This window comes from Emydura macquarii, unplaced genomic scaffold (assembly GCF_026122565.2).
Source record: "Emydura macquarii macquarii isolate MOO-44397 ecotype Brisbane River unplaced genomic scaffold, CSIRO-AGI_Emac_v2 contig_1253, whole genome shotgun sequence".
NCBI lineage: Eukaryota > Metazoa > Chordata > Testudines > Chelidae > Emydura > Emydura macquarii.
The window spans coordinates 44,302,526-44,313,948 of NW_027131390.1; the positions used below are offsets into that span (position 1 = coordinate 44,302,526).

The window sequence follows — 11,423 nt, forward strand, 5'->3', positions numbered from 1 at the left end:
AACTAGGTGCAGAACAGACCCCATACTTTCACTGACATTTTGCAGCTACATTCTTTGTACCTATCCATAATGTGTACGGAAAAAAAGCAGTGTGATCATTGGGGGGGGAGAAAGGGAAAAGACAACTTCAGTTCAATATGTTGCAAGCTTCATGCTGCCAGTACTAAGACATCCCTGGAATTTCTAAATACTAGGTAGTTATTTTTAATTCCAAAAGTGTTGCAAACATCGTGGTGGAATTCTATATTAAATGTTGTCTTGACAGATGAAGAGGAACTGATCACAGAACTAAACAAAATCAACGGTAGCTTAGGGACAAGTCAGCATGACTATCACATTTATAATGTGCAAACAGAATAATGTCCAGACCAGTAAAATATATGTTTGCTGCTTTAAAGTGGCCAATTTCACTACACTGAAAACAATGCTGAGCCAAATCAGCTGAAAGGAAGAATTTAATCAGAAAAATGTGAATGATAGATGAGAATTGTTTAAGAACACTCTACTACATGCCCAAAAAGCCACAATCAAGAAAGGCGGCCATATTAGTAAAAAAACCTATCTGGTTTAGAGGGAAAATGAAGGAAGCTATAAAAATGTAACACGTGGAAATTAAAAGTAATGAATATAAATCAGAAGCTAGAAATTGTAAAAAATTAATAAGGAAAGCAAAGGATCACAGGGAGGAATCTATGGCCGGCACAGTAAAGGACAATAAGAAGGAGCTTTTTAAGTATATTAGAAACAGATTCCTGACAGAAGTCTTGTTCCATTATTAGATGGAAATAATCAAATCATCAAAAAAAATGCAGCAAATGCACAAGTGTTCAATTAATATTTCTGTTCTGAACTTGGGGGAAAACCACCACACAATAGAGTCATATCATGACAATGACACCACTTTTTCAATTCCACTAGTATTTCAGTGGGACATTAAACATCAGCTACTAAAGTTAGAAATTTTTAAATCAGCAGGTCCAGGTAATTTGCACCAAAGAGTTTTAGAAGAGCTGACTGAGGAACTTGCTAGACTGTTAAGGTTGATTTTCAATTAGTCTTGGAACACCAGGGAAATTTCAGAAGATTGGAAAAAAAACTAACGTGGCGAGAATATTTAACTAGGGTAAATGGGATGATCAGGTAATTCTAGGCCTTTCAGTCAAGACACCTGAACCCAGGCCAGATAAAGTAGCTGATGCGGGACTTGATTAAGAATGAAATAAAGAAGGGTAATATAAGTAATGGGAATCAATCAACATGCATTTATGGAAAATAGATTCTGTCAAACTAAATTAATATCCTTTTTTGAGGAGATTACAAGTTTAGTTGATAAATGTAATAAAAGTCTAAGTACATTATATCCACACTGTCAGGCAATTGACTTGGTACTGCATGACATTTTGATTAAAAAACTAGAATGATATAAAATTAATATGGCACAGATGAAGCGGGTTAAAAGCAGCCTAACTGATAGGTCTCAAAATGTAATTGTAAATGGGAAATCATCATTGTATGGGTGTTTCTCTCATGGGATCCTATAGGCAGCGGTTCTCAAACCCCCCCCCCCCCCCCCCCCCCCCCGTACCACTCAGGTCAGGTACAGTCAGGTCAAGTACCACTTGACCTGACTGTACCTGACCCAAGTACCACTCAGGAAAAAAAAAGGGGGAGGAGGGGGACTTTCAGCGGTAGCAGCGTTTCGCGGCCGGGGGGGGGGGGGGACGACTTTCGGCGGCGACGCAGTACAGCTCGCGTACCACCCTGCCTTCCTTGGTTTGAGAACCGCTGCTATAAGGATCAGTTCTTTGCCCTAGGCTATTTAACATTTTTATCAATCATCTAGAAGGGAACATAAAATCATCACTAAAAGTTGGAAGATGACACAAAAATTCAGAGATCAGTAAATAATGAAGAGAATAGGTCACTGATACAAAATAATCTGGATTGCTTGATGATCTGGGCACAAACCAACAACATATTTTTTTTAGAAGGGCTAAATGTATACACCTAGGAACAGAGAATGTAGGCCACTCTTAGAAGATGGGAGACTCTACCCTGGGAAGCAACAACTCTTAAAAAGGATTTGAGGATCAGGATGGGTCATCAGCTGAGCACGAGCTCCTAGTGCAACACTGTGGCCCAAAGGGCTAATGAGAACCTTGGACACTTAAAGAGGGGAATCTCAAGTAAGAGCAGAGGGGTTATTTTATCTCTTTATTTGGCACTGGTGCAACCACTGCTGGAATACTCTGCCCAATTCTAGTGTCCACAATTCAAAAAGGACATTGATAAATTGGAGAAGGTTCAGAGAAGAGCCACAATAATGGTTAAATGGTTAATAAAACATGCCTTATATTGACAACCTCAATCTATTTAGCACTTAAGGAGACGGTTAAGGGGTGACTTGATTACAGTCTATAAGTATCTATATGAAGAACGAACATTTGATAATTGGCTCTTCAATCTAACAGAAAAAGGTCTAGCACTATCCAATGACTGGAAGATCAAGACAGGCAAATTCAGACTAGAAATAAGGCGCACTTTTTCAACAGTGAATAATTAACCACTGCAACAATTTACCAGGCGTCATGGTGGATTCTTTACCACCGACAATTTTTAAATCAAGATTAGAAGCTTTTCTAAAAGATCTCCAGGGACAGAAGATCAGTGCTCCCCTCCCTCTGGCTCCAACAGGGACCCCAGCACCTAGGGACCCAGGTGGAGCATTTTGCTGTGCTCCCTGCTACAGCCAGGAAGAGGGGAGAGCACTGACCTCCCACCCCCTTGGCTGCAGCAAGCAGCCTACACCAGTCTTTTAGCCCTGCAGCAACACACTCTGCCTGGGTCCTTAGGCAGCAGCTGCCTTCTCTAGCCAGAGGGAGGGGAGCCGTGGGCCACTTTGAAAGCAGCCCACGGGCTGGGAACCACTGCCACAGAGCATAAGCAGCTTGCCTTCACTTTAAAGGCCCTTCATGGCTCATCTCCAGCCTCTCTCTCATCTCTCTATCACTATCGAGAAGTTGACCCCCACCTCTGACCGGCCCATAATACCAGCCTTCACCACCCCTTGGTTAAGTTTTCAAACAAGCACCTCTGTGCTTCTTCCCACATTGCCCCCTCCTGGGGAGCGCCTCCCAAGCATGAACACCCTCAGATCTACCTCATTATCCTCCCTCGAAACACTCCATTTCTGCAAAACCCACAAAAACTTGAGAATTGTTAGGCCACGGGTGTGCTGAGACCACGGCCTATCACACTGACTGATATCTCCACGTTTCCTGCTACTCCTTGTTCTGTCCATACCCATCCATTGTCTCTGAGGCAGGGGCCATCTTTTGTTCTGGGTTTGTACGGCACCGAGCACAGCAAGACCCTGGTCCATGACAAGGGCTCTTACGTGCTTCGGCAATACAAATAATAAAACAATATGCCACCTCACATCAATCACACTAGACCCCATAACTTCAATGGCATGTTTGCCAGTAAAATAATGTTCGATCTGATCCAGACAACATGACAACAGAATTTATTATTTCCTGTGCAACTTGATGTTGGGCAATTCAACGACATGCAGCTAATCATTCATCCCCTGGATATGCCTTGCCCTTTGATCCCTGTTTCTTCTTTCTTGGCACATAAATTTAAGTTCTGTGTACCAAAGAGAAGCATGCTGTCCATGAGAATTTTCCCATGTCTATGCTACCCAGCTGGTTGTATGCAGAGCTGGCATTTGGGAACCGTGGAATCTGCACGTAGGGAGGGAAAATGCCGGCTGGCGGGGCGTCCCCATTTGTGTGGTAGTCTCAACTTTAATGAGGGATTGTGTGCCCTGCTCTTTGAGTGCATTTACCAGAGTGGACAAAGACCGAGAGTGGAGAAAGACCCAGACACTATGCCTGCTCCCTTCTCCCAGCCAGAGTGTTGGAGGACAGAGTAAAATCTGCCATTCCATCCTCATAAGCATACCCAGAGGTGTATCAGGCTCCCTCCGGATCATGACCGCAACAAACGGAAAGGACGACTAGAGAAGAAGAAAAAAAAAGATTGAAGGCATTTGTGGAAGGCACAAGTGAGACTTACAAGGTGAGGGTGCACAGGGAAGAAGTGAACTGGCAGCCCTCAAAACCCTGATGCTGCGCGCTGACAGTTATTTTGTTACATTGCTCTCAACCAGCATTACCTCATGCTCCCGGGAAAAACAAGAGGTCAGAATATTTGCTTACATTGACTTGGTATCTCTCGTGAAGAAGACACATTCTCTCTTCTTAAAGTGTTCTTGAATGAAGCTGACCAAATCCTTTGGGGGAAGATCAGAGGAACAAGTTTTAGCCTGGTGACACCCAGCACTGCAAATGCTTTAAAGGCAGCATGGGTGCCTTCCCTGACATTTAAACAAAAGCCTGCAGCAATTCATGCAAGCCTCAGGCCTGCGTAGACACATCAGTGGAGGAATGGGGTGGGTGATAGCTAAATATGTTTACTAAGATAGAGGTATTAAAACAAGAACTTTCAAAAAAAAATGTAATGGATAACTATCACTATTTCAGCATGTCCTATTAGGCCTCGCTTCAACCAGGAAAAAGGTGTTTTTTTTAGTAACATGATGAGCATCAAAGCAAAGCAAACAGTTCTTGCATTGTCCCTTAAATGCATACGGAGGAGAAACATTTAGAAACATTGTTTCATCTTCCTATTTGTTCCCCAAAAGCGCTGTTGATTTAACCCAACATATTCATATAGCAAACATCCCAATAACTAGGTCAATATACAGAAAGTCAAAGCAGCCGCCCATTTCATTCACATGTAGTTAAGACCATTTTGACCACCAATGTAGATACGGTTTAACACCTTTAGAAATGTTATGGGATCACAGTTAACCATATATACTAAAGGGCATTTAAAATCATATCAACATTCCAAACAAACCTTTTTTCCTCCCTTACCCCTACCAAAGGAAATGTCAGCTCCACTTGCCATTTTCATATAGCACAGCAGGTCCCAGCAGGAGATGAACTCTCTCAAGTCAGACCTCAGTGGAATTCAATGTCTCCAGATTAATTTAGCAGAGTTCAATTATTAAATTAGAATTAGAAATGACTCTAAAAACACACACACCAAGTGTTTAGCACTGCAGTAGACCTTACCATAGAATGATTGGAAGCCCTGAGATATGTAGCCATTTCTAGGGAAATGTCAATTCTTTTGCACCTAATGTGCCTCCAGAGACTAACAAAATGGGAACTTCCTATCTGATCATTAAATGCTTTTATTGTAGCAGAGACTAGAATGTGGCCTGCACCGTGCCGGCTGCAGGCTTTGAAGGGGACACAGATTGCACCTCTCCCTCTTACACTCCTGCACAGCATCCCCTGGCCTTAGGAGCAGGCATTTATACCTCCTACTAAACCCATGAGCAGGTGGGCAGAGTCAGCACAACCTCACCCTGGTCCTCCAGCCGCAATCTCACACACATGATGAGGGATGTAGTCATTTGCTACCAATATGGACAAGTAGCAAAGTTACTCCCCACCTGGAACAAGAGGAAGGGAGTCACATCCCTATGAAGTACAGCTTCTTCCCTTGAACTGGTCCTGGGTGGTGCAGGTCCTGCAGCCTGTAACAGTTTACTTGCCTTTGCAACTAGTTCAAAATAAATATTCTAGCATTCTGAGACACTGATGCACCTACTACAGCCTACAGTAGCTTTAGAGTCCATTGAGTATGGAATATAATTATATTTTTCTTTAAGGAAAAAGTGCTGCAAGTCCATTATACATCTTTCTTGTGTATGAGGCTCTAATTCATAATAGTTACTGTGGCATGGTTCCAAAGCAAGAATACACCAATGCACGTGTCATGGAAATGCATTGCACCAGTTACTTACACTGTCATTGTACGACACATCTATGCTGCGAGATATACTGGAGTAAAGAACTTTTGAACCTTCCAAAGTGCCATTTCTTCTGTTTCTCATGGTACCCATGCAAACCTAAAGCGTCATCCAGCAGCCTAAGGGGAGAGAAACATTTTGGGGAAGAATGTTAGTGTTAGCTTTTTATTTATTTATTTATTTTTTCCTTCCCACATTGGACAAAAAGAAAATGCTATCACACCCGGTACTTTGGGTTCCATTCAAATGCTGTAGTTTTATTATTCTAGTTGGTTTTTAGAATATGAAATACAATATCTAAAATCTAAAAAAGTCTTTCATGCCAGAGTATTGAGAGAAACAGTTTTTACTCCCAGGACAGACTTAAGATCCATAGGCCAAGGCAGTGTATAATATATTACATATTATATAGAGTAGAGGCACTTAGATTTCAACATCTTGGACAGTCTTGTAGTAATTCACAGAATGCAATACCTAAAGGTCCCAACAGAGATTCAAGCCCTATTGTGCCACTATGCACTGAACATACAAACAGGAAAAAAGAAAACAGTTGCTACACCAAAGAATTTACTGTCTAACCAGACAAGAGGAAGGAAGTATTCCTACAGAAAGCATCCTCACAAGAACATCCTCTCTCACCTCAGTTTTTGACAGCCTTCTCTGATCTCTACAGCAAAAAAAGATATTTAATGCTCTTATTCTAGTCTCCCTTCATTACAAAAATTATATTAATATGGCACACCTAAACATAATTCACAATCTAGTCAGAAGAAACTGTAATTGCAATAGCAAGCGGCTTTGAAGGGTATGTCTACATTGACGGCAGCACTATCAGCACCTCCGGATTGATTCTGCAGGATCGCCTGAGCAGCAGTGGACACCCGCTCAATCAACCCAAAAGTCGACGCCATTAATCCACCCTTGCAAAAGGATTAATGCTGTGTCCCGCGGAGGGCATTTCCCATCAGCGCAGCATAGCGGGGACACCGCTTTAGGAAAAAGTTAGGAAGGTGATGGGAGATAGCTTGCCACTGAATTTTGCTGGCAGTGTAGACCAGGCCTTAGAATCAAGGCATAGTGGCACATGGCTGGAGTGAGACAGTTGAAATGAATGGATGGATGGATGGACGGAATGTGCTCAAGGCTCCCCAAACAGAGCTCTAACTATGACTTCACTAAGCTACTTTCAGGAATAAGAACTTTGGATCAATGGCACATAGCATATTTGAGTCAGATCCAGCTCAATTTAAGTTGCAAGTATCCAAGTTATTTCCATGGAACCTCATGTTTTGGAATTAAATATTTCTCCCTTCTAAAAAGAAGCTGGTCTTGGAGGTAAGGCACTGGATTGGAACTCAGGAAATCAAAGTACAATTCCCAGTTTAGACACTAATTTCAAGTGTGACCTTGAGTGCCTTAATTTTTCTGCTCCTCAGTCCCCATCCATAAAATGGGGCTAATATTACTTCCTTTTCACACCCTTGGACTATTGAGTATAAGATGTTTGGGGCAGGGACCGTACACTCCTGTGATGTATGGAGAGCATCCAGAACAATGGAGGTCACATAGCACTGCTACATTGCCATTTCTGTGAGAGACAAGGCATGTTACTTCCGATGATTGGAAACTGGCAAGTGATTTATTCATGAGTTTGGAGAGAAAAAGCTGCAGTGAATGCAATAAGATTGCCTGGAAATACAATTTCCAAATACAAGGAAAACAACCCCAGAAAACAATAAAGCAAGCTAGCTCAAGGGACATATTCTCCTAAATGAATGTTTAGCCAATATGTAATGTTGTGTTACTAGCTAGAAAACTGTTCCACTGGAATATTTCATATCAATCTTCACTGTGGGCCAAATTCGGATCCCAGTCATGCTGGTGGAGACCCACAGTATCACTCCATAACGTCACTGGCAAAACCAAGACCAGAGTCTGACCTGGCATCTGTAACATGTGTTCTTTGTGTCATCCCACGAGAATTACATCACTTGACATTAAACGCCTTTAAAGTAGTCTCCGTTCCCAGAAATTTTCCATCAATCCTCTCACTAGCTATTATCAAAAATAACACCATGTCCCATTGTTGCAAATACATTATATATGCTTTGTAGCAGCATTGATGATAATAAACTCTGCATAATTACTTGGCTGCCTGTCCCATGTGTTCTATAGGTGTTCCATTACAATCCAATATCACTGAGTTAATGGAGTATTAAAATGGTCCCAAAATAGAACACTCCTTCAGTCTGGAAGTCATTTTTCTCCTCAATGGCTTTTGTCATTTCAAGAACTGCTGGAAAGGGATTCTAGATAGCATTCCCATAGCAACAGTACAACTATTCCAGCAACGTTAGAGCATTGCAGAGCTTTTGCCAGTTGGATTATGGCGCAATGGTGGTAGCAAATTGAGAGACCTCACTTACCGCATGTGTCAAAGTAGGAACACTTCAAAGACGACCTGCAAAAGGGCTGGAGACAAAGTCAGGTTAGACACTTTATGATGTATAAGAAAGGCTGAAAAACACCCTCCTTCTTGACATTTAACCAAGCCTTTTTTATATATATATATAAGAAATAATGTCTGATGTTAGTCTACTCTCTGTAACTCCTGTTTATTGAAATTATGACAACTCAAGAATGAAAGCTGAACAATTAAGATGCAATGACATTTTTAACCAGACTGTTTAAAAACTGTTTTGGTTTACACCTACTTCACTAATGAACGTTTGAGAGAACGTTCCTCACCCCATGCTTTCAAGGAAGCTGTGAACGCAACACAGATCTGGAGACGTAAGAAAATCATCCTACAGAAGCAAGGAAGACCGGACTTTACATTCCTGTTATTTCTAGAGTTGAAAAAGCAGGAAAAACTGTATACTCCGATTGAAAGAAAAAAAGGGGACACATCTAGTTTAGAAAAAGTCATTTCCAGTTACCTTTAAGTAATACTAGCATACGGTATCTGCTTTTGTCAGATGACACAAAGCCAGGATATGCATGTAAACCTGACAACCTGCCACATTCAGACCTTACACATGTACATCACAGGCAGCAAAAACCCCATTTCCCAACCTTTACGAAAGTCACATAGCTCTGTGTCACTCACATTTCACCCAGATCCTTCACATTTATCGGTCGGTCGCGGTGTGTCTGTGTCTGCCCCCCCCCCCCCTCTTTTTCTCTCAACCTCTTTCCAGCCACAGCCTTGAACTGCAATGGCCAAATCCTGCTCCCCAGTGACTAGTGTAAAATCCAGAGTGACTGTATTGCAGTAACAACTCTGCCTTGATGCTGGCACGTAAAAGGGACCAAAACTAGACTCCTAGACTATAGCAAAATTCAGTCTCAAAAATGTAAAATCAAAAGGAAAGGTAGGCTACTAAAACTCTGTAGGTTCTGCTTTTACAAGCTGGTTCTTCTGGTGTATTAACTGTAACTGTCATTATTTAGAGGGGCTGTACCCATATGCCGAAATATTTATTTATATAAGAACTATATAAAAGACATAGTAAAGTAACTATTTGGGGGAAAGTTATGCCAAAAATCTTGAGCAATAAATTCATGTGAGCAGCATATAATTCCAGCACTGAAGTTTTACTTGAGTGGAGCCAGCAGTATTGGCCCATTGACTTCCAACTCAGTGCTGTAAGTAAAAGCTTTTAACTTGAAAGAATTTCCCCTCAGAGTAAAGCTTCCTTTAAAGCTACATTTCAAGGTAAAAACTCCATAGGGAAAAATGCATTTTTGTCTGTATTTATGCGATAAATTTATTAAGCAAACCAACATCTAAAACTCAGCCAATAAATCTAACACCTAGAGAAGTGACCATGAACATAACTGCATTTTTTAAAAAGTTAAATGGAAACTAAAGCTTTAAATTATTCATTCACACACTCAAAAGGATTTCAATTCTCCCTCTCTCTCTCTCTCTGCCTTTGTAAATAATTTAGAGGATTCACTGGGCTATAGCAAAACTAAAGAAAGTTTGAGAGATGCAGAGAATCCATGTAAACCCTGTGCCCCATCTTTAATTTAGGCTTAAAGAGTTCTGATTTCTATCACTGTTGTGAGAAAAAAATGTAGCAGCTAACTTATTAGGGATAGCTCATCTAAAGTGCTCCATATGCATAATCATTTTCCGTTAGAAATAATTGTATTGCACACATTTAAATTATATAGAATGAAATACAGAATTTCAGTCCATGAGAATATATTTTGTCCAACTAGCTGAAGCAATATGTTCCCACTATTTACTTTTAATACAGTGTATTGCAATATGTTTATGAAAAAAAACTAGCTTTTTACAGCATGGGCTATTCTATTACAATTTAACCTTCTTTACCAAATTTGAAATTCTTTAGCAAATTTGAAAGGTATTATACCACCAACTAAATACCAGAATAATCATCTTAAGCATAAAAATGTTACTTTGAATTCCACATCAGTTCCAGCAATAAAGTACATTCTAGTGAAGTCTTTGGAGCTGGAGCTAAATGAAGCAACCAGAAATGGTAATTACATATAAAAATACTATTTTTAAAAAGCCTCCAATTCTTAACATCAGCTTTTCAAACTATTTTCTAAACGGAGCTGTACTTGGCCCCAACTTAAATAAGGAAAGCTTCAATGCACAAAAATGTTTCTCAGAATTGAATGTATTCTTCTAATGCCAATTTGCATCATCTATCTAATCATGCCAGTTAGTTTAAAAAGCAAAGCTTACAAGCAGGAAAAAAATGTTAGAGTTCATTTCCTGAACTGCTGCCGTCTCTTCTTCAGACTTCAAAAGGCACATACTGCATTTCTTGAAAATCAAATCCTAATGACATACCAGTGTAGAGCGCTCAGCCAAAATCTCCTGAATGTTTGCCCCAGCAATCTTGTTGCATACATTAGTTTTCCAAAGGAAGGGTGTGATATATTTCAGCATTCCAAGCCCCACCTTTTTCATCTCTGTCATTCTTCCTTTTAAGGGGGATGGTGGGAAGATGAAAGGGTCAGGACACAGAAAGCAAGAGAGATTAGTCAGTGATTGATAATGAGTAAGAAATGAATAATTGCAGCCAGATATTTTTAAGTTCTGTTAAGTACAGCAAGGTTTCCACTCTGTCTTATGGCTATCACTTTCTACCGTACATTGGAAGGCGGCAATTTAATTTTTTACAATTAGCATCACTCTAAGAAAGCCACAAAAGCAAATGTTCATTATGGAAACCAATAACTTGTGTTAACGAATATCTTTGTTGATATAACAAAGATTTTTTTTAAATAAATCTGATAAAAATACTCTTGAAATTTTATTGCCAAAAGGACAGAGTTCAAAAAGAATTTATTGCACTTTTCGTAACTTTTCCTGTCTCAAAAAAATAAATCTCGGAATATTCAGTTCAAATGAATGAAACTGCACTGATTTTTGAAGTCTAAACTTACCACCTCACTTTAAATAACTATATTTATAGGGATCGCAACATGTGGAATCCTTGAAAATAGCTACAACAGGCTTATGCACATTCAGGGTAGGTCTACGCGG

General features: G+C 40.3%; 1 protein-coding gene across 1 annotated transcript in view; it reads right to left on the minus strand.

Moving 5' to 3' along the window:
• Positions 1 to 6,011, minus strand: part of TRPM8 (transient receptor potential cation channel subfamily M member 8) — a 68,267-nt gene extending 62,256 nt beyond the window's left edge. The window contains exons 1-2 of the mRNA XM_067548657.1: positions 5,885 to 6,011; positions 4,224 to 4,297 (exon numbers count right to left, since the gene is read on the minus strand). Of these exons, the coding sequence (XP_067404758.1) occupies positions 4,224 to 4,297; positions 5,885 to 5,983 (173 nt within the window). The 5' untranslated portion in view covers positions 5,984 to 6,011. The remainder of the gene's footprint in view (positions 1 to 4,223; positions 4,298 to 5,884) is intronic.
• Between the last annotated feature and the right edge of the window lie 5,412 nt (positions 6,012 to 11,423).